Source organism: Scyliorhinus torazame, chromosome 6 (assembly GCF_047496885.1).
Source record: "Scyliorhinus torazame isolate Kashiwa2021f chromosome 6, sScyTor2.1, whole genome shotgun sequence".
NCBI lineage: Eukaryota > Metazoa > Chordata > Chondrichthyes > Carcharhiniformes > Scyliorhinidae > Scyliorhinus > Scyliorhinus torazame.
This window is the reverse complement of record NC_092712.1, coordinates 60,472,015-60,496,812: the sequence shown is the minus strand read 5'-3', so window position 1 is coordinate 60,496,812 and position 24,798 is coordinate 60,472,015. Positions and strand designations below refer to the sequence as shown.

The 24,798-nt window shown below is 42.2% G+C and overlaps 1 protein-coding gene across 12 annotated transcripts in view; it reads right to left on the bottom strand.

Moving 5' to 3' along the window:
- The window catches only part of zmynd11 (zinc finger, MYND-type containing 11), a 292,010-nt gene that overhangs the window by 156,857 nt on the left and 110,355 nt on the right, over positions 1–24,798 (bottom strand). For 6 of the 12 annotated variants that reach the window (XM_072508249.1, XM_072508248.1, XM_072508252.1 and 3 more), the window contains one exon: positions 7,436–7,571. The exons of 4 other annotated variants lie outside the window; for them this stretch is intronic. In XM_072508249.1, coding sequence (XP_072364350.1) covers positions 7,436–7,571 — 136 coding nt within the window. Of the gene's footprint in view, positions 1–7,435; positions 7,572–12,636; positions 12,657–24,798 lie in introns of those variants that run through there. 2 more of the 12 variants (XM_072508247.1, XM_072508246.1) reach the window with 2 other exon arrangements.

The window sequence follows — 24,798 nt, the reverse complement described above, 5'->3', positions numbered from 1 at the left end:
AATGTAAGCCCACTTGTGACACTAATAAAGATTATTATAAATCCAGGCCTATGTCAATGACACTGCATAAATCGCTACTCTTGTTGCAATTCAGTGCAAACTAAATATTGTAATCTTTAACTACAACTCTAACTACAATTTCCCCATCACCACTATTAATTTTGTGAGCTGGAATAGGTTCTTATTTGAGGTTAGCTAGCTGGACAGGATGTCAATAAGTTCCAATACCTGAAAAGTTTCATTTAAATCTGAAGTCAAGGAACATGCAGGCAAAACGACAAAATAATTGGCACTTGCTGGGCTTCAATTTAGTTCATTGGTAACAAGTAAAATATTTCCACGGCAATAAGCATAATTTTGAATGGTGAATGGTGATAAACAAGGGTCAACCCCATTTGCAAATTAGTGCCCATCGAAAACATACCAAAAGCTGGCAGGTTCCCTGTTCTCAAATCAGTTAAACCCTGGGAATCTAAGTCAGATTCAAAAATGTATCAGTTGGTGCTTAAAAATAGGTTATTTCTATTAACACCTCATACCTAATTCTTCACCCAAATCAAACTAAACAGAGGCTGTTGAACCTATTACCTTAAAAGCTGAGTTCGAACTTTGCTAAGGCAATGGAAAAGGAGTTCTTTCAATTGCTGAAAAGAGACGTGCTAATAAAGCTTTTTGTCTTGCATTTATCAGGATAGCCGTGTAATGGGGGAACAACAATTTATACTGCATGAAAAGAGAGTGCTGATTGATTAGCAAGTGGAATCTGATTGGTGGAAGTGTTGCCATGGAGAAAACAGCATGAACTGCCCAGCTTTCATAGAATCCCTAGTGTTTAAATTCAAACCGGGAACTCTGCAGAAGTCACACAAGACGTGAAATGTTAACTCAGTTTCTCACTCCACAGATGTTGCTAGACATGCTGAACTTTTCCAACACATTGTTTTTATTTAAGTTCTATTAGATTTGTGGGTGGCACGGTGGCACAGTGGTTAGCACTGCTGCCTCACAGCACTAGGGACCCGGGTTCAATTCCAGCCTTGGGTCACAGGAGTTTGTACATTTTCCCAGTGTCTGCATGGGTTTCCTCCCACAGTCCAAAGATGTGCACGTTCGGTGGATTGGCTGTGTTAAATTGCCCATTAGCGTCCAAAAGGTTAGGTGGGGTTATTTTGTTACGGGGATAGGGTGGGGGCGTGGGCCTAGGTAGGGTGTTCTTTCAGAGGGTTGGGGCAGACTCTATGGGCTGAATGACCTCCTTCTGCACTGTAGGGCTTCTACGATTGACAAGGGTGGAATAAGGAAGTTCATATGGGTGACGTCCCAATATCATTGATTTGAAATCTGCCCTAAACGGAAATACTCGATTTCCATTAAATGCTGAACATGGATGGGAACTTGAAGGAAATAAACTTGCAAGGCCAGAGGGATACAGCAGAGCAATAGGACTGTCTGGTTTACTTTAGAGAGCGCTAGCATAGACTTGATGAGTTGAATGGCCTCCTTCTGTGCTGCAAATAACTCCAGGACTAAGGCACATGAAGTCCGCAGGAATGGAGAGAAAATATAGAAATTAGTAATCGGCTTGACTGGTTTTTATAAATAATAACTACCAATTTGTTTCAGGTAGTAAGTGTTTGACCCAGTTGGGATAAACATAAGGAGACACTTGAGTTGGTCACCCAATGAAAAATATTTACCTAAAGAATTAGGAGTGAGGGAAACAAAACAGAGCACAAGAGAACATGAACGTGCTTTCTGAAACATTAGACCCTCTTAGATTACATTGTTTTTATTATTTAAAATTTGCTCTTCTTTAAATGGCAGGAAAATCACCTTACTGGATCAATTTGTTAATCAACCTAATTAATTTGCTTTATAACAAAGATTAAAGAATCATAACAATATAGCACAATTGGTGCTGCCTTTGTCAGCAAGATCAATCCAATTAGTCTCACACCTGCTCTTTCCCAATAGCCTGCAGTTTTTTTCCCTACAAGTATTTATCCAATTCCCTTTTGAAAGGGAATCTGTTTCAACTACCCTTTCAGGCAGTGCATTCCAAGTCTCGTTGCCGAAAAAAAAGTTTGCCTTATATCATCGCTGGCTCTTTTACCAATTACCTTAAATTCATGTCCTCTGGTTAGAGACCTTCCTGTCACTGGAAGTTTCTCTGTATTTATTCTGTCTCAAAGCATTTCATAATTTTGAATAGCTGCATTGAACCCCTCATTAACCTTCCTGTCCCAAGGAGAACAATCCCAGCTTCTTCAGTCTCTCCACATAACTGAAATCCTGTATGACTGCTACCATTCTAGTAAATCCCCTCAAGGCCTGAGCATGATTCCTAATAAGGGGTACCCAGAATCAGGCACAATACTGGGGATTAGCCATAACTTATGAAGGTGCAGTATAATTTCTTTGCTTTTGTACTCCATGGGAAGGATTTTACAGCCACAAATTTGACAGCCTGCCCGGCCCATGCAGAATATAGTGTGATTACATCAGGTTGCCAATCCAATGTCATTCTGTCAGTCTCCAATATTAGAGGATGAATCTACACTGAAATTGGAAGCCCGGGTGGCATTTTGAAAAAACGATTAGCAGGCTATTGAGTTTGTTACTGAGGTAATTGACGGCAATTTTACATTGCCCACTCCATTTTGCAGTGGTTACTTGGGGAAACCATTGATAGTGATTGGCGGCAGGTATGAGGAGGCAACCGAATCTGCTGCTGCAATGTGTGGATATTAGTAGACATTATTTCTTTCTAAAAATGTTTACTAAAATGTTTTCATAATAAAGATAATTATACAAAACTATTAACCAAAGTTAAACAATAAAAGAAGAAGACTAACAAGCAAAAGCATATATTAACTTAACCAGTACTGGCTGATTAACCTGTATTGACTGAGATTATTCATGAAGGTCCCGCCTTCTCAACTTTTCCCCTAGCCTGAGTTGTGGTGATCCTCAGGCTAAATCACCACCAGTCATCTCTCCCCCTCAAAAGGGAAAGCAGCCTATGGTCATATGGGACTATGGCAACTTTAACTTTACCTAACTTAACCCCAAAAAACTAAACTAAACCCTCTAACAGAGGACGGTGACTAGCTCCTTAAAAATCCACCTTCACCCCCGTCTGAAGGGTGGTGGATTCATAACATTGAGCATTTCTGACATTGAGTTGAAGAAAAAGGCTCTAAAAGCTTACCAACTTGGGGCAGGATCAGAACATAGGAGCGTGGTTATCCGGCCCCCGAAATCAACTCGCACTTGTCTTCCACCCCACTCATCCTCGCTTTCATCAAATGTGCCACATGCACCACCCTGTTCAGACTTAGCAAAGCACATGAAGACATGGTGCTGACCATGTGAAGGGCCTCTCTCCACGCCTCATCATCCAGAATGGGACCTAACCCACCCACCCATTTCACCCTTACCTCACTCAACAGAGCTGAGAGGATATGGCCATGTATGCCCAAAATAATCCCCCACCAGACCCGACCAAAGACATTCCAAGTCGTTCCTTATCATAGAATTTACAGTGCAGAAGGAGGCCACTCGGCCCATCGAGTCTGCACCGGCTCTTGGAAAGAGCACCCTTCCCAAGGTCAACACCTCCACCCTATCCCCATAACCCAGTAACCCCACCCAACACGAAGGACAATTTTGGACACTAAGGGCAATTTAGCATGGCCAATCCACCTAACCTGCACATCTTTGGACTGTGGGAGGAAACCGGAGCACCCGGAGGAAACCCACGCACACACGGGGAGGATGTGCAGACTCTGCACAGACAGTGACCCAAGCCGGGATCGAACCTGGGACCCTGAAGCTGTGAAGCAATTGTGCTATTCACAATGCTACCGTGTTGCCCCTTATAGCTCAGATGCTCCATCCCAGGCAACATCCTGCCGAATCTCCTCTGTACCCCCTCCAGTGCAATCACTTCCTTCCCATAGTGAGGTGACCAGAGCTGCACACAGTACTCCAGCTGTAGCCTAACGTTCTGTACAGCTCCAACATAACCTCCTTGCTCTTATATTCTATGCCACGACTAATAAAGGCAAGTGTCCCATTATGCCTTAATTATCCTATTCACCTGCTCCGCCACCTTCTGGTATGTGTGAACAAGTACCCAAAGATCCATCTGTTCCTCTGAGCTTCCTGATGTCCTGTCATTCATTACATAGTCCTGCTTCTTCTTTCAAAGTGCATCACCTCACACTTATCCAGGTTAAATACCATAGCCAGTGCCCTGCCTATCTGACCAACCCATCTATATCTTTCTGTAACGTACTACCTCCTTCTTCACTGCTAACCACCCTACCAATCTTGGTGTCTCTGCAAACATACCTCTATATCATTCATATGTAGTATATATTTACAGGGAGGTGTACAATGTGGGCAAGATGGTTTGTACAGTTGGTAATCCTGATTTAATCCTGAGTTCATATCATGATGTTGTTCTTTGTTCATCTTTATGGTTTTGGCCAAGGGTGGTATCATGACCGGTACAGGCTTGGAGGGCCAAAGGGCCTGTTCCTGTGCTGTATGGTTCTTTGTTCTTTGAATGCTGAATTTGGGATCTGTGCAGTATTTATCCTAAATGTATAAAAGGAAGGTGAACAGAGCCAGAGTGGGGCGAGGGGTAGAAGGTTGGGGTTGGAAGGGTTAGTTTGTCCTCGCTATGATCGAAGTAGGCCCCTGAGTTAAAGCTAATCAGTTTTGGGTTTTATTTTTCTCTTTTAATTTTGCTTTCGAGCACCCATGCTTTGATCCTTTTTGCAGGTGGACTGCATGTTATCCTGATGAAGTTTGGGTTTGTCCGATTCTTCCCTTGGATCAGGTTGGTCTTTTGTCCCGGTTTGGGTCTCCCTCTTTGTCCGTTTTGTCCGACGAGTGGATTCGGGTGGTTCGTGTTTTTGTTTCTCGCTCCTCACTCTTTTTATGATTCTCTATGGGAGACCCTGGGTCCGGGGTTTGAGGTCTGAGGTTGCTTGGACATGTGGTAACCAGTTCTGTCTTTGTGGTAAATGCAGTCATATGATGACTGTCTGTTCTGTCTTGCGCCATGATAAGGGTTGGATTGCGTTGTGGGGATCAAGGTAGTGTAATTCCCCCTGTAGCCATCTGGGATGGCGACTTCCAGAACACAAAATGGACGCTCACAGAGAATGTAGGGAATTGTGGACAATGCTAGACAACAAGCAGGCACAGAGCCTGAATGTATATTTGGAAAGCAGTTACCAGACGGAATCAAAACTCTGGGTCGATTAACATATTGATGGCCCATCTCCGAAGGACAAAGGACTAACACTCAGGTAGTTGATACTGTTACAGACATCCCGGTGCCAGAAAGATACAAACAAAGCAAGGCCAACGGCCACCTAAGGCACGCCCAGCCATCAGGGCACCCATCCCTTTATTGGTTAAGATCGATAACAATGGTCGAGAAGCTGCCCAATTAATTGGGACCAAGTTTAAGGCCCGCCAAAAAGCGCGCAAAGCCCCAAGTATAAGAAGGAACCCCCACAAGAAATTTGCTCTCTTGGATTTGGCTCTCAAGCGGAGAGACCCATCCACCAGCATCACCAGAAGCAAGTAAGTTCAAGGTCAACGCTCGCTACCAGACAGACGATCTTAGCTCTTCTCCTGTATCTCTTCGAACCCAACACCCTCAGATTCGAACATCGGCCATTGTTCCTCTGACTAAGTGGGCACCCGAAGTTAAGTATAGGTGTTAGCGTTAGAGATAGTTTAGTTTGTAGTAATGTTGGGCATGGGTAGATCTTACTGTGTGTGTAAATAAATAGTATTTACTTTGAACTAACTAACTGGTGTATTGGCTCTTTGATCGGTATTCGGGTTTGAACCTTGTGGCGGTATCGAAAGATACCTGGCGACTCTGAAAGTAAACATAATTAGGATTAAGGAAGGCGACCATATTGACCGCCATATTTATAACCAAATAAACAGAGCAACACCCCCCAAGCACTGGGACTCTTGTTTTTCTTTGAAGTGATGTGTATGATGTAACTCTGTGGGAGGTGTCCTGGTTTGCTACAGATGGGTCTTGTATCAGTGAAGGGAACATATTGAAGATGCCTGTGATGACTCCTGTTGTTTGCAGTATCTGTTTTACATTGATACCTATGGTGTTTTTCTCTATTTCCTCGTTTTGCTGCAATGTTTGTAAAAGTTTGTACATTTCAATAATTTTTTTTAAAAATGTGTCTTTGCCGACTTCCAATTCACTGCCGAAACCCCTTTCTCATTTAACGTCCACTCCAGAGACCCAACTGGGTACAAAGCCCCACCTCTCCCAACACCACCTGACTGCTGGACGACTGTTAATTGACCGTGCGATGCTCGAGATGGCAGAGTGGAGAGCCAGCAAACCAGATGCTTCACGTTCTGCCTTTTTCACTCCACTGGAAACCGTAAAATCCTGCTCCATGTCTTAGTTTGTAAACCCAAGGATTCTTTTTTGAAAAATAGCCATATCAACTTGTTTTACAGTCTTCCAAGATATTTTTTATGTACACCCACTTTAAAATTGTGCCAGTTAATTTATTTTACCTCTCCTCATTCTTTCTACCAAAATGTATCAGTCCACACTTCTCGACCATATAAAGATCACAAAATAGTTTGCAGAGAAATAAAAGATGGAAGAGGCTATTGTTCCTAAACTAATCATGGTAGAGATTGCATTTCCGCAAAATTTAATGAAAAGGATGGTGCAATGAGAAAGAGATAAAAATGAGTGTCTTCTTTTTGGTGGGGTGGGGGTAAGGTTAGTTAGAGGGGAACAGTGTGTGTTTCTACACTTACAAAGCAAACACCACAGGAATGTACAAGTGGAATCTGTCATTTACAGTTTCTCTAAATTAACTGCTAACTGCACTAATGCTATCCTGTTACAAGATTAAATTTCACCTGCAACTTTACCTTGCTCATAAATGCTTAATCGTTTAAGATACATCAAGTTTGAAAACATTTAAAAGACAGATTCACACGTTAAGTAAAGTAGCATAGAGCTTAGATCCAGAAACAGGATCTGCAAGCAAGCAATAGATAAGTTGCTATAATTCTTCCAGTTTTGGTTATCCAGTCGAAGGACCTGTCTACCCTAAACTTCCTATGCTCCAAACATAGTTGATTTTGTGGCAGATCATTTTGAAATGTTTAATAAAATACTAGTTAAATGTAAAATATTGTTATCTGAATGCTTTTCACATTTACAAAATGGTAAAATGAAATATTTCCTATTCAAGTTTATTCCTGCTTACCAATAAATAGTCAAAAAGAGAATCTGGCTATATTGGGCATAAAAGCGTAATTGAGCTTAATTTTTTTCAAAACGAGAAAGAACTCCACTCAGCAAAGTTCTTCATATACTATTTAAAAACCCAGTTTTAAACTAAGGACATACTTTGTTATCCTGTCCAAGTTTGCAATTTGCTTCTGATTGCGGATGACTTCAATAGCATTCCAGAGTCGCTGGACCACTTGAGAGTCTGACAGCCTCCTTTTTGTTAGGCGAACCATGGTCTTATCTAGTCTGTGAGCTGCATTAGAAGAATAAAGACAACAGGGTTAGTTAATAGTAGTAATACTGGTCTTAAACCCTGCTCATTTATTCAGTTGCAGAAGGCATAGATTCAGATAAGGACCTTTTTTGGCTTATTTCCCTTTGTTTAAATAAAGGTCAAACCACCAAAATTTTAGAAGTCAATTTTGTGCTGACAGAAATGTCATGTTTGCGAAAGTAAGAAATCTTGTAGCTTGCAAGTGCGATAAAATAGAGAAAGAAAAGAGGGACAATGGACAAAAAAGTTTTTTTCTCTATATGGCAACATGAAGCAAAAAAATGAAGCACAATGACTATGTATACAGAGTAACCAATGAAAGTAACGAGACCAACTTCAAACTTAATGCACTGGAAGCCAATGATTACTAAAATGTAACAAAGAAGTCACTGCCCACAGCACAATTTACAAAGTTACCTTGATGGTAATTAGTGGTTGTTGGAACTTCCTCTTCCTCCAATTCCACCCACCAGCCCCAATTTTTCTCTCCCCATTAATCAATTCTACTCTACTAATGATGGTACATTTGAACAATGCCCAATTAGAAGGACAAAACTGTTAATGGGAATACAGACTTATTTATCCAAGCATTTTAATAGGTATTGATAATTACAGTAAATATAATGAATCTTTTCCAGCAGAGCAGTCAGACAGCAAAACACTGCAGATGCTAGAACCCCAAATCAAAAAGAGAATATTGGAAATGCTCAGCAAGTCAGACACTACTGTGTTGGGAGGGAAACAAGAGTTAACATTTCAGGCCAATGACTTTTCATTGACATGAAACAGTCACTCTTTTATTTTGGCAATGAGATCCCGTAACAGCCTCCCCGAACAGGCGCCGGAATGTGGCAACTAGGGGCTTTTCACAGTAACTTAATTGAAGCCTACTTGTGACAATAAGTGATTTTTCATTTTTTCATTTTTCAGATTGCCATATGATCAGAACAACATTCAGACCATGTCTCCTGCTGAATCTTTCTCTAATTCTGATAAAATTTAACTATTTGATTATCACCATTGGATGTCGCCACCATGCAAGTCGCCCTTATTTAGATGTCAACTGTAACGTAGAAAGATATCTCAAAACTTTTCACATGAATAGGGAAAATGACACCTAATCTTTGTGGAAGAATCGAGAATATTTGGCCATAGAGATTTGTTTCTGGAAGGTGTTTAAAGATCAAGCCAGAAGAGGCAGGCATGTCCAAAAAGGCAGAGCCATAGTTGCTGAAAGGTCAGCTATGATAATGGAACAAAGAACATACAGAAGACAAGAGCCACGGATTTAAGGATATAGGAAAGAATATCAGGCTAGAGAAGGCTACAGGGGCAGCATGGTGCAGAAACGCAATGGAAAATGGACAGCTCAGCACAAGTTTTATATTCAATGTCTTTGGGACGTGGAGTCAGTGTGGATCAAAGGATGGGCCTTGCGTAGGCAAGCAGGACTCCAGTGCAGAAAATATTTTAAAATTTGCAGAGGATGGAGGTCAAGGAGTCAGTGAGTATGTTATTGGCGAGATTGCGGCCAGAGAAGACAAAAGAGTAGGGCTTATGTGACAGTGGAGCATGAAAAGATTTGCGGTGTTGCAGAGATGAATAGATTATAGGATTTGAAACTCAACAAGATGCCAATGTTCCATACAGCCTGGCCAAGCTCAGCAATCAGTCAGGAAGAACACAAGTGGCTGTAAACCAATTTGGGATGTGATGATGTGAATCACACTAAATAAATGCAGGACTTCCTTTTATAGCCCTCAGGACTGCCCCATCATTCAATAAAATCATGACTGAACTTCTACAGTAACTCCAGTTTCATGCCTTATCCCTCCAATCCCTTGGTTTCCCCCATGCCCAGACATCTTGATCGGTCTTCAATATAGACAAACAGTGAGCATTGACAGCCATCTGAGAAAAGAATTCGCAAAAGATTCACAATCTACTGATTTTGAGTCTCTATAGCCAGGGAAACAATCTCTCAGCATCTCAATTCTGCAGAAGAGTCATAAATGTTGTACTCTGTTTCCCTCTCCACACATGTTGAGTTTTCTAGCACTTTATTTTTATTTCAGAATCCCAGCATTTTTCTTTTGTTTACATCAGCATCTAAATATACTTGCCATATCAAAATGTTTTTTGAAATTTTCCAATTAAGGGGCAATTTAGTGTGGCCAATCCACCTACCTTGCACATCTTTGGGTTGTGGGGCGAGACCCACGCAGACACGGGGAGAATGTGCAAACTCCACACAGACAGTGACCCGGGTCCTTTACGCTGCGAGGCAGATACTCCATCAGAATGTTATACATTTCAATGAGATCACCTCTCATTTTTCTAAATTGCAGACAGAACCATCTCTCCTCACATGACAGCCCTCATTCCAGAAATCAATTTAGTAAAAATTCATTACACACCCCGACACCCCCCCCACCACCAAGGCAAACATATTCTTAGAGAATGATTAAAATCTAAAAGGCCTCTAAATATGGGCTCACCAAAGCCCTACATAAATGCAGCACTATTTCCTTTCTCTTACACTCCTTTGAAAGAAAGGCAAACATTCTACTATCTCCTTCTAATTGGATGCCATACCTGGATGGTAACTCTGATTTGTGTACAAGGACACCCAAGTCCCTCTGAATACCATCATTTATTGGTGTTTCACCTTTTTAAAACAAAAATCCTGCTTTTGTATTCTTCCTAACAAAGTGGATGATCCCTACACCATAACCCATCTGCCAACTTTTTGTCCAATTGCCTACCTGGTCTATATATCCCATGGCAGCCTCTTTGCACCTTTTCCGGTTTACTTTCTCATCTAGCTTTGTCCTGTCAGCAAACTTGGATACATTACACTGGACCCCCCTCATCTAAGTCATTGATATTGATAGGAAATAGCGGAGTCCTCACATTGATCCACGTGGCACTCCACTAATATCAACCTGACGACAGAATATTTATTCCTACCCTCTGTCCGTTAACCATCCACACTATGCTAATACATTACCCCAGATCCCACAAACATAAACTTGTTTCTGAATGGTTTCGGAAATTCCAAATATACTAATCCACTGGTTTCCCCTCATTAACCTGGACCTTTCCATCCTCAAAAACTCAAAAAAGATTAGTCAAACAATATTTTCTTTTATTTCTTCCATGAGGCATGAGTATGTGTTGCCCACCTCTTATTTCTCATGAGAAGGATGTGGTGGGGTTGCCTTCTTGAAGCACAACAGTTTTCTTGTGTAGGTATAACCACAAGTGCTGTTATGAAGGGAGATTTTGACTAAGTGACAGTGAAGGAACAGTGATATTTCCAAGTCAGAATGGTGGGTGGCTTGGAGGAAACTTTCAAGTGTCTGCTGGCCTTGTGCTTCTAGGTGGTAGAAGTTACAGGTTTGGAAAGTGCTCTTGGAAGGAGCCTCAGTGAATTGCTGCAGTGCATTTTGTATCTGTTACACACTGCTGCCACCATTGTGGTCGGGTGGACGCCGATCAAGTGGCTGCTTTGTCCTGGGTGGTGTGAAGTTTTCTTAGTGTTGCTGGAGCTGCACTAATTCAGGCAAGTGGTGAATATTTCAACATACTCCTGACTTGTGCCTTGTAGATGGTGATCAGACTTTGAGGAGTCAGGAGGTGAATTACTTACCCCCACAATTTCCAGCCTCTGACCTGCTTTTGTAGTCACAGTATTTATGTGGCGGTTTGCCGTTCAGTTTTTGGTCAATAGCAACACCGAGGATGTTAATAGCGGGGAATTCAATGATAGTAATGTCAATGAACGTCAAGGGTTAGATTCTCTCTTGTTGGGGATGATCATTGCCTGGCACTTGTGGCATGACTTACCAGCCCAAGTCTGAATTTGCCCTGGTTTTGCTGCATATAGACACAGATTACTTCAATACCTTAGTTGTGAATGGTGAAGTGCAATGATCAGTGAACCATCAGTGAACATGCTCACTTCTGACCTTCTGATGGGAAGAAGCCATTGATGAAGCAGCTTAGAAACATAGAAACGAGTAGCAGGAGGCCATTCGGTCCTTAGACCCCGCTCCGCTTGAATTCCTTCTTGAAATGACAGTGTTTTGGCCTCAACTACTTTCTGTGGTAGCAAATTCCACAGATATACACTCTCTGGGTGAAGACATTTCTCCTCACCTCAGTCCTAAGAGGTTTACCCCTTATCCTCAAACTATGTCCCCTAAATCTGGACTCCCCCACCATCAGGAACATTCTTTTTGAATTTACCCTGCCTAATCCTGTTAAAATGGTGTACGTTTCCGGAAGATAATAATTATTATTATTATTGTCACACGTTGGCTTACATTAATACCGAAATGAAGTTACTGTAAAAGTCATCCTAGTCGCCACACTCTGGCGCCTGTTCGGGTACACTGAGGGAGAATTCAGAATGCCCAAATTACCTAACAGTACGTCTTTCGGGACTTATGGGAGGAAACCGGAGCATCCAGGAAAAACCCACGCAGACACGGGGAGAATGTGCAGACTACGCACAGACAGTGACCCAAGCCGGGAATCGAACTTGGGGCCCTGGTGCTGTGAAGCAACAGTGCTAACCTCCCCTCTCATTCTTCTAAACTCCAATGAATATAATCCTAACCGACTTAGTCTCTCCTCATAGAACAGTCCCACCATCCCAGGAATCAGCCTGGTAAACCTTTGCTGCACTCCCTTCATAGCAAGAACATCCTTCCTCAGATAAGTACATCTAAACTGCACACAATACTCCAGATGTGGACTCACCTATGCCCTACACAATTGCAGTAAAACATCGCTATTCCTTTACTCAAATCCTCTCGCTATGAAGGCCACCATACCATTTGCCTTCTTTACTCCCTGCTGTACCTGCGCGCATACTCTCATGGACTTTCGCACGTGGATACCAAGGTCTCGCTGAGCATCCACCTCTCTCAATTTACATCCATTCAAATAATAATCTGCCGTCCTATTTTTGCTACCGAAGCGGATAACTCACATTTATCCACATTATACTGCATCTGCCATGCATGTGCCCACTCACTCAGCTTGTCCAAATCCCGCTGAAGCATCTCTGCATCCTCCTCACAGCTCACACTCCCATCCAACTTTGTATCATCTGCAAATTTGGAGATAATACATTTAGTTCCCTCGCCAAATCATTAATATATAATGTGAACAGTTGAGAGTCCTAGATCACTGCGGTACCCCACTAATCACTGCCTGCCAATCAGAGAAAGACCCATTTATTCCAACTTTTTGCTTCCTGTCTGCTAAACAGCTTTCTATCCATCTCAAGACACTACCCGTAATCCAATGTGCTTTAACTTTACATATTAATCTGCTACGTGAGACCTTGTCGAAAGCCTTCTGAAAGTCTAAATAAACCCTGGTCAACTCTATTAGCAACATCTTCAAAGAATTCTAGCAGATTTGTCAAGCATGTTTTTCCTTTTGTAAATCAATGCTGACTTTGTCTGATTATACCACTGCTTTCCAAATGCTGTGCTATGAAATCCTTGATAATGAACTCCTTTCCCCTTGGTGGAGGGATGAATGACCTTAGATTTAAGGCAAGGGGCAGGAGGTTTAGAAGGGATGTGAGGAAATACATTTCCATCCAGAGGATGGTGGGAGTCTGGACTTCATGTCTGAAAGGGAAGTGGAGACAGAGGTATTCAAAATATTTAGTAAGTATTTAGATGTGCACTTGCAATGCTAAGGCATACAAGGCTATGGACCAAGTGCTTGAAAATGGGATTTGAATACTTCGGTAGTTGTTTTGACCAGCGCAGACACGATGGACCAGGGATATCCTACAGTGCAGAATGAGGCTATTCGGCCCACCGAGTCTGCACTGACCCTCTGAAAGAGCACCCTTCTAGGCCCACTCCCCTGCCTTATCACTGCAACAACGTAACCCCATCTGACCTGTACATCCTTGGACACTATAGGACAATTTAGCATGGCCAATCCATCTATCTGCACATTTTCGAACTGAGAGGGGAAACCAGAGCACCCACAGGAAACCCAAGTAGACACAGGGAGAAAGTGCAAACTCCACACAGTCACCCCCAGGGCCGGAATTGAACCCGGGTCCCTGTTGCTGTGAAGCAGCAGTGCTAGCCATCATTCCACCGGATACATCAGCCTTTTCTGTGCTGTAGACCTCTATGATTCTATTAAAGCCTCCCAATTTGTAAATCTCTATTAGGTCACCTCTTAACCTCTGTTCCAAGGAGAAGGATCCCAACTTTTCCAACCTCTGCATGTAACATTCACTAAACCTCCTTCATACCGTTACATCTTACCAAGTGTGGTTCCCAGAATTGCCTGTATTACTTCAGCTGAGGTCTAGTTATGTCATGATCACTCGCTTTTATATTCTATACCTCTATTTAGAAAACTAAGTAACTGATTGAAAAATCTTATCAACTTGCCATGCCACGTTTAAGGGTTTGTGTATATGAACACCAAGGTGGCTCTACTCATCTACATTTTTCAAAATTGTGCCAATCAAAATTAATATATAGTCTCTCCACAAAGTCCTTGCAAAGTTCAACAGTTTGCACTTCTCCACATTGATGCTGCTGTCCATTGCACCATCATGTTTACATCGTTACAGTCTACAATTATCGTCGTTATCTACTATGTTGGCAAATATGATCTTCTAACCTTACAATGCTGCTCCCTATACTTGAATCTAAGTTATTTCTAACTCAAGTAATATCGGGAGAGGTTCTTTAATAATGCCATTTGCAGGAGGGATAAAGATGAAAGAAATAAGACACAAAATAAAAACTTAGTAACATATACTGCTGCTTCAATGTAAAGAGGCCTTCTGATGTATTTTTTGATGGTTATATGAAAGTGACCATTTATGAGATAAATAGCTATTAACCAGGCCCTGGACAGATATGGAAGTATAGAGAAGTACCTGGTTTTAAAAAAAGATCGAGGCTGAAATAGTTCATTGTTTCAGACATGCTTTAAATCAACATGGAATTAATGCTGTTTGGTCACTGTGTGTGCTGCAGGTGAATTGCCATGTGAAAGAAAGCAAGCATCCTCGAGATTTACTTCGGCGGCCATTCTCATAGGCAGTATGCACAGATGATTTAGGAATAAGAGGCCATTTTAAACCTGTTTTTTTTTAATGTCGCTCAATAGGCGTACGGTTAAGATTAAAACTTTTGTTCTGAGGAGAGGGCAGGTATAAAGCAACAAGGCAACTTTTTCACTTTTGACCTCTTCTACATTATCCAAGTAGAGCATGTTTTTACTTTGGCTGTTTATGAGTTTCAAACTTAGGGCTTGACAAATACTCCAACTAAGTAATTCCTGTTAAAATGACAAATTCCACATAGGCATCGAGTAACTTCACTCCATATTTTCCCTGACATAAATATCTACTTTGGGACGTCTTCACTTGACAACAGGACAAAATAATCCATTTGTTTGCCTCCCTACTGCAATGGCCTTTTCCACACAGTGATTAGATCCCTTTGCAGCTACATTTGAGTATCGACAGCAGCCTCTGAAGAGGTTTTTGATCAAAGCCAGGACGTTTCTCCCATCATATTTAAATAGGCATAAATAAGATTGCTCTTTTCATTGCATATGCAGTCTGTTGTAAAGCTGATAATGGCAGAGCTCCAAATATGATTCTCAAATTCATAAATATGGGCCACTCAACACCCTGCAGTTATTATTCCATTTTAAATTATGAAAATCAATGAATGAGTATATAATTCCATAGTTTTTTAAAATGTTTTCCTGAAGATTATATGGCTGTACAGAGAGGGGGCTGGGGAGTAGGCAATAGTCATGATGTGCTATCAACACATCCGGTGAGCTTGATGGATGACCTGGTGTTTTTCTGCTCATCAACATTATATGAAAACAATCATTGGGCCAGATCTGCCAATTCCAATGGAGGTGAACGTTGATACATCTTTTGTTGTTAATTCATTGGAAGTCTTGACATCTGCACATGCATTGTAATTCCCCAGGAAGTTTAAACTTCCAATGGCCTGATTTGCGCTGCCCAGGACCCTCCATGAATGTTTCCAACAGTGAGCTCAGAGGCGGAGACTTGGGTGCGCTAAATATCCTAAAATTGTTATACTGTTTCATTTCTGGTGCAACTCGGTGATTAACAGCGCAATTGAACCAACCACCACTCCAACATCCCCCTGACCCAACCGCATCCCCCCAATCCGAACTGCTACCCAACCTGGCCTCACAACCTCACTCAGTCATGCACCCTTCGAGATTTTCAAACATTTGCCTGAATATTGTAAAAGGGAATATGTCCTCTTCACTGCTACTCTTCGTCATCACTCTCCATGGATGTTGCACTGAAGCATCGCTACTGTAGCCAGGACAGGAAGTTCTGGCTGGAAGACGCAGAAACATTAGGGCACAGCGATCTTTCCAGTCAGTAGCGATTACCCCAGCATCACCAGAATAGCTGGGCCACTGACTCAGAACAAAGAACAAAACAGCACAGGAACAGGCCCTTCGGCCCTCCAAGCCTGCGCCAACCATGGTACTGCATAAACTTAAACTGTATGCTCTTACGGAGTCCGCATCCTTCTATTCCCATCTTATTCATATATTTGTCTAGATGCCCCTTAAATGCGGCTATCGTACCCACTCCCACCACCTCCCCAGACAACGCGTTCCATATATTTACCACCCTCTTGTGTATAAAAAAACTTGGCCCTCACATCTGTTCTAAACTTTTCCCCATGCACTTTAAACCTATGTCTCCTAGTACTTGACTCTCCCACCCTAAGAAAGAGTGTCTGACTATCCACTCACAATCTTTTAGACCTCCATCAGATCGCCTCTCAACCTCCGCTGTTCCAGTGATCTAACCTCTCCTCGTAGCTAATGCCCTCCATATCAGGCAACATCCTAGTAAAAACCGCTTCTGCACCCTCCCCAAAGCTAGGTCTGCAGTACCAGGGATTAATCTTGGATTAAAGTACCAGCGCACTATTACATTTGCTGCTTTTAACCATATTTATGGTCTTGGTGCCAACTGACAACTTGGATATGTGGCTGCCTAATGACCGAAAATCTCACGCTTAGGATTTGCCCAGTCCTCAAATGTCACGGATAACATATGTTCCTCGTTACATAGAGTTACACCTACAAAAACATGGTTTTTATTACATTTGAAAATTGACATAACTGTGAGTCATGCATGAAGTCTCAATTTAATGGTATCTGGAAGAACACCATGCCTTGTAACCAGCTGCGTTTTCCTATCAAAAAGTAATGGCAACAAATCTTTGTGCCCAATCTTTAAAAATGTCTATCATTAGTTTTTAGTACTAAAATGGTGCCTAATTTAAACTCAGCAGAGCAATTTAATTCTCATTTAAAATGTGAGGATTGCAAGAATCAATCACCATTTCTGAAAAAGCATTGCATTATTTTATAGATTTGCCATATAATTTCAGCATCAAAATGATAGCTATTGCATGATGTTGTTTGCTCTGTTTGAATAATAAACTACACCCTGCACCTCAGAAGTATACCCTTCATTGCCCGCTGTTCATTCCCATCTTACTCCCTTCCTGCGGAAATCTTGATCCATACTTCCATTACCTCTAGACACAACTATTTCAATGGAAATGGGAATACAGGAACAGGAAAGAATAGGCCATTTAGTATTTTGAGCCTATCTTGCCATACTATTAGATCATTGTTTATTGTGACTCCATTCCATTTAATGGTGTTCGCTCCAGCTTCCTGGATTCCCTAACCCAAAACAACAAAATTTTAAAAACTCCATTTCGAAAAGTTCAATTGATCTAACAGCCACACAGTTCCAATTGCCACTAAACAATATGAACAACTACCTTTTAATTTAATCCTTAAATAGTTCAGATCTAATTTTAAGACCAATTTCTGGATTTATTTACCAGAGGAAAGTTTCTCTGCGTTTGCCCTATTGAACAGCTTTACCGTTTAATCATCCCAATTTGATTACTCCTCAACCTTCCAAACGCAAGTGAATACACACCAAATTTATGCAGTGTTGTGATGAATGTAGGAACTTCAGGTATATTGTATTATATGTATTTCGTGCAGTAAGGGTTAAAAGCCTATGACTGTTGCAATAATCTTTTTTTAACTCCTGGTTTATAATACAAACACTGGCTACAGGGATAATTAAAGGATCATAATTGGGATAACGGAATTTTGGTTGTATGAAGTCAGTTCCCTGGGGAGTAGATAATTAGAGACATTGGGCGCGAGTCACTGTTCCCCGATGCCGATATCGTAATTGGCGATCGGGCGGAGAATCCCTTCAGATGCTGAAATCGAGGGTGGCGCCGGTTTTCTACCCTCCGCCCCCTCCGATTTGGCGGTATCGCGTCACACGCCACTGAAACAGCATTGGCACCTGGAGGCCCTCCCCCGATGGGCCGAGTTCCCGACCGCATTGGGGGACGCGTGGTCTCAGCGGTCGGGAACCCGGCGTGGCGGCTGCGGACTGTGTCCAGCGCCACCAGTCGGCCGGGAACCATGATGCTTCCGCGAGGGCTGGGAGGTGGCCAGGGGGACACTATTTGGCAGGCTGGTCCGCACACGGCCGGCGCCATGTTTTACGATGCGACCACTGCAGGCCGTCACCGTGGCATTCTCCAGGCGCTTATATCGTGGGAGCCAGGTGTTTTACTCGGCATGGCTGCTCGCCCCTCACCGGTCGCAGGATCGGCGAGGGTTCGGCACCGATTTTGCCGTCGGAAAACGCTACAGTTCCCACGCCGGCATCGGCACAGCCTCCAAATCGGTGAATCCAGCCCATTGAGCTTGACCTTGGTAAGATGATGTCGTTAATGGGAGGAGTCAGGGGTTGGAGCAGTCAAATGTTGAGTTTCAGTTCCGTTCAAAGATTTGACTTTGATCAGACCAGCAGCTTTTCTCAAAGCTGTTTAGTTAAAAAGATTTTGCCTCGGACAGCACGGTGGCGCAGTGGTTAGCATTGCTGCCTCACGACGCCGAGGTCCCAGGTTCGATCCCGGCTCTGGGTCACTGTCCGTGTGGAGTTTGCACGTTCTCTCTGTGTTTGCGTGGGTTTCACCCCCACAATCCAAAAGGTGTGCAGGGTAGGTGGATTGGCCATGCGAAAAAATTGCCCCTTAATTGTAAAAATGTGAATATAATAGCAGTTTCTGAAAAGGCTGACAGGTTAAACAGTCGTTGACGCAGGCAAAAATCTGCAGCTGCTTCCTGAAGGATCTCTTCTTCAATGTGGTTCATCATCTCTTTACAGCAGGTATTCCTGGGTTGGCTAACTGTATTTAAACGTGGATTTTGACCGGAGATGGGTTTTGCTTCAGTGGAGATCAAAGGTAGCAGTTAGGATTTACTGACTCATTGTCATTGTTTAACTGGTAATTGTAAGCCATTATCTTTATGATGTTAAAGTTAGTAATATTGTGTTAGTATTAAAAACTTTATTTTAATATATCATATCCCTATTTGTGCGTGGAACAAAGTATCCTTTCCTCACAGCCTTACAAATTAAATTAAAAATTAGTGTTTATGTCCAATATCCTAGCGACTGTTGGGGTTTGGTCCGGGATCGTAATAGTGTCCTCAATTTAATGCTTTAAGCTGTCACATTCTAATGAATCTGCACGGAACCCCATCAAAATCAAAAAATACTTTTGAGGTGCAGTTTCGATAATTTAACACAGTATTTCAGAACACGTTTCCACACAACAGAAGTAGAATTTTACAATCCAACATACTGCGATAAAGGCCAACATTACATTAACGACAAAGGTAAAAGCCTCCCTCCCCCCCCTCCGAAATGGCGTCACTGCATCACACGCCGTCACATGGGGGACGTGTTCCTAGTTGCCCTTTGACACACTGCTCACCTTTGTTCTGCCATTCACACATTCTAATCTCTTTATGTGCCACTATCAGCACCCTTCTTAGCCTTAATCACCCCATTTAAATTCCTTTTATCTTCTGTCCTCAACATCCTTGTCTATCCCCACCTATCGTTGGCCCCCTATCCAACCTCACTGCTACAAGCCCCCCCCACCCACTACAGTATAACTCTGACCCCATTTCCAGATCTTTCCAGCTTTGACAAAGAGTCATCCAGACTCAAAACATTCGCTTCCTTTTTTCTCCACAGAAGCTGTCAGACCTGCTGAGATTGCCCAGTATGTTCTGTTTTTATTACGTTAACGTTTTTGATTGCCTTTTTTCCCCCCAAAGCACAGGGCTAAATAGCTGGCTTTCAAAGCAGACCAAGGCAGGCCAGCAGCGGGAGTTCAATTCCCGTACCAGCCTCCCGAACAGGCGCCAGACTGTGGCAACTAGGGGCTTTTCACAGTAACTTCATTTGAAGCCTACTTGTGACAATAAACAATTTTAATTTCATTTCATGTACATAGATTCAAATCCCTTTCCTCCTCTAGTCTCTCAATATTTGGATAATATGCTGGATTTGTTTCTCTTGGATCCAAAGTGGATGAATTCACATTCCCCTGCATCAAACTACATTTGCCACAGTATTCCCCATTAAATTAGTCTACATCCCTTTGTAACTTTCTGCTCCCATCCACATAACTTAATGTGTATTCTAACTCGGGGCCATCTGCAAATTTGGATATGTCCCTCCATCCAAGTCATTGACATATGATGAAAAGCAGGAGCTTCAGTACAGATCATAGGGGAATAAGCATTTGTCACATCCCACCAAACACATCTAAGCAGAGTGTATTCCAGCTTCTATTTAATTCCGCTATTAAAATTTACTGACTGAAAACGTCTTGTTCTGGGAAAGAAAACACAATTGGGAAAGCATACAGAACTACCTCAAGAAATGATTTCTCTTCCAGCACTAACACCAAACAAAGGCAACATGAGCCATGCTTAGTGCTGCCGGATATATTCATTTTGGTCAAAAAAAGGTGACTCTCACAGCTCAACTTTATAACTCACCAATACTGCTTTTTCAGTCCAGGTCTGTACAGACCTGTCTCCTACAGCCAAGAAAGTCCACAGTCCAAAAGCAAAACTGCCATTGTAAAAGCACACCCAGTTTTCTGTTACTCTAAACTCCACCAAAAAATGGGAATGTGGCAAATTCACATGGCTGATCTTTCACACACACTCTTGACATAAAAGGCAGCTTAAAAAATATATATTGTGCAGAAACAGAATTATGTTTAATAAGCTTTGGCTTGTCGAAAAGACAGACAGCAGAAATCATTGTTCAAGGGGTTAAAATGGCCACATATTGTTACCAATGTAATGCATCAAAATTCTATTCTGAATTCAGTTTGGCAAACATTAGATATGGTTTGCTTTCCAGGAATAATTACAATTCTGGGACGCTCTAAAGGACAGCATACCTAATCTCTGTTGGAAGTTGCACAGTAACTGCAAAAAGCTACAATACAGAACAGACTGCCAGTGTTCATTAACAGTCAGCAGCTAAATTCTTCAAAATTCTTCAAATCACCGTAGAATGTGTCCAAGGAACACCATTACTGAGTTTAAGCACACGAGAAATTTCAATTCCAATATCTTTGCTCTTGATTGTGAAATAACCAGTGTCAAAAGTAGACAGCAACAGTTTTAGAAAGTGGTTTACAGCGTTGGATAGTCTTGGCAAAATAAACAGTAAGTTCCAGTTGCAGCTGATAGCAAACTTAGTTTCAGATTTCAAAAGATCAGCTGCAGTCTTCCACGCAGGCATACACCATGAACATGACATTTTTTTAAAGCACACAATCAAAGACTCACGTTAAGGGGTGGCAACAAGTCAACCGAGCCACCTGCTGTGTCACAATTTGCTCTAGGAAAAAACTGTTCCTGGTCTCCTGGAATTAGATCTCACCTGACTTACCTGAATGTTATGCTGGAGCATTATTCCTTAATTCCATTGCTGATGGCAATTCCACTCCTGCCAAGACCCTATTGCTTAAAAGTATGCAGTGCACGGTGTTGCAGCACAGATAATTCAGTTGAGGTGCCACATAATACTGAGCATTAACTAGGGGGTACACACTATTAAAAAGTCTAGACTCCAAAATATTACATTTCCAAGAGAACTCCCATTGCTGTCAAGGGAAAAGCAGCTCAAAATTCTAACTCAAATGCGATTGGAGCTTGCTTTTCAGCAGCAAGAGACTATGTCAGACATAATAGCCTCACTATAGCTTTGATCATTCTCACTGATCTCACTGGATAATGTTTGTCCTCCAAATAAACACCACTAAAACAGATTATCTGGTCATTATTGAATTGCCAATTATAGGACCATGTAAATTGGGTGTCAAGTATCCAACATTTACCACAGTGGCACTCTCCAATTAAGTACTTTTGGAGCGCAAGGACCAGACCGCTCTACTTTAAATTTTCCTTGATTTAGTCTCGATTTGAGACTTAATGCTCCTTTTTTGCAAACTTTCTTTCTCTCATCCTCAATGTATCAACCTCTTGCTGCTAGCAAGTTCCATGGAGACCGACCGGACACCCACCAATTCCTCATGCAAGTAATAATTATTAATTTGGGAGTTGTGGCATTAAATACTGGCAGGATATTCAAAAGGGGTTTTCCAATGGAGCTAGACGATGAGGAGCATGAATTTAGGCCAATTTTAGGGCGGCACAGTGGCGCAGTGGTTAGCACTGCTGCATACAGCACTGAGGACCCGGATTCGGTCCCGGGTCGCTGTTTGTGTGGAGTTTGCACATTCTCCCCGTGTCTGCGTGGGTTTTGCCCCACAACTCAGGTTAGGTGGATTGGCCACACTAAATTGCCCTTTAATTGGAAAAAAAAATAATTGGGTACTCTAAATTTAAAAAACCTTTTACCCCCTCTCGTTCAGTGGACTTCAGGTTCATAGTAACATCTAAACAAAATAAATTGATTGAGGTCAGCCAACACATGAGGAATCAGACAAAGGAAGAATGCAGCCACCTGCTGAATCATTTAATGGCGAAATGACGGTTTGAAACCAGCAGGAAGGACGAGATAGCTGCATAATGCAACAGTGAAATTGTATAACATGGTATAAACAAAAAGTGTCTTGGGGTTGTCATAACAAGTGGACCCAGTATAATATCCATTAGATTATTCCCAAACAAAATCCCAAAGAAATCCAACATCAGAATAGTGTTGCTTAACAGGTTCATCATAAGGCATCCTGAAAGTTCAGAAATTTTCATAATCACGCCTTCATAATCATACCTTCCCACCAGAAGCAGTAGCACAACAACTTGCAATTAATATAGCAAAACCTTCCATGGCACTTAACAAGCACATTATTAAAAATGATTTTGACACTGAGTCATATAAAGCTCGGTGTAAGATAGGCTTGGAGGTGGTAAGAAAGGTACAGAGGTGGAGTATGGTAGAGAGGTGGAGTAGGTTAGGGAGGCAATTCTAGAGCTTAGAGCCAACATCGCAAGGAAAGCATGGTTGACAGAAGATCATAGGAAATAGGTGCAGCAGTTGGCCATTCAACAAGATCCTAATTCTCCCCACCCCCCATAACCTTCAAATCCTTGTTGACCAAAAATCTGCCTAATCAGCTTTGAATATTTTCAATGACCCAGCCTCCATTGCTCTCTGTGGAAAATAACCCCCAGGACTAACAACCCTCAGAGAAGAAATTTCTCCTTATCGCCATCTTAAATGGGAGATCTTTTATTTTTAAATTGTGCTCCCTAATTCTAGTTTCCCTCACAAAGGGAAATACCCTCTCAGCATCCACCCATCAAGTTTGATCATGATCGTATGTTTCAATAAGATCGCCCTCTTTTTCTAAACTCGTGTATAAACTGCTTCACCTTTCCTCATAAGGAAACCAGAATCAGCCGAATGAATCGTCTCTGAACTGCAAGTACAAAAGTCCTGTCTTTTGTGACTTTGTTCTTATTTTCATTTACCCGTGCTTTGTACACGATCACATGAGCAAATACGTATTCGCATTTTCCATCTCCCTCTCTCTTCATTTCTGGAAAGATGGAAAGTGACCGGAATAGTTTCAGTTGAAATAAAATGTTGCCACAGTCCCATTCTGCCATCCACTTTGAGAGGTGGTGATTTAAACTTGAGGGTCGCCACACCTCAGGCAAGGGGCAAGGTTGAGAGGTCAGGGCCTTCATGAATAACTTCAGCCGGTATGGGAATTGAACCCCGCTCTGCTGGCATCGTTCCACATCATGAACCAGCTGTCCAGTCAACTGAGTTAACCGACACCCTTCAGCTGAAGTACAGCTCGACCGAAGGGATTAACCAGAAATATCTGAATCTCGGCACTGATTTTTTGACAACTACACCCTTTGAGCATGGCTTGAGTGTAGGATTGGTCGGTTAATTTATCCCAAGATAATAGTTTCATCATTAATTAATTTTGTAAAAGATCTTTTAACGCCAAGGCATATATGCTCTGGCAAATTTATTGATATCACTTGGATGTGACCTCCGAAGTATTTAAACATCAGTAAGGAACTCTGATGGATTGGAATGCAATGTTAAAATGGAGGACGCATCAAGTAATTGTTCGGGTCAGTTTCTCACGAAGTGTACTCAGTGACATATTTGTAGAATCATAGAATTTACAGTGCAGAATGAGGCCATTCGACCCATCGGGTCTGCACCGGCTCCTAGAGAGAGCACCCTACTTAAGCTCACGCCTCTACCCTATTCGCGTAACCCAGTAACCCCAACTCACCTATTTGGACACTAAGAGCAATTTATCATGGCCAATCCACCTAATCTGCACATCTTTGGATTGTGGGAGGAAACCGGAGCACCCGGAGGAAACCCACACAGTCACGGGGAGGATGTGCAGACTCCACACAGACAGTGACTCAAGCCAGGAATCAAACCTGGCACCCTGGAGCTGTGATGCAACTGTGCTAACCTCTGTGCTACCGTGCTGCCCATATTTTGAGAGTTTGTTCAGTGCCTAGCTGAACTGCACAAATCACGATGGTCTGTGGGGATAACTGATCTCAACTCGGGCAATGATGAGTTGGCACAATTGGCCTCAAATCAGCTTTCATGCTCCACGCCATTATCTACTTATGCTGGTAGGAGTGTGTGCGAATAAATATAGTGAGAACAATTTGCTGCAGAGTAACTGCCCAAACCAATGCTGCCCTCGAACCTGGCTAATTGAATCCCATTCAAAATCATGTTCCC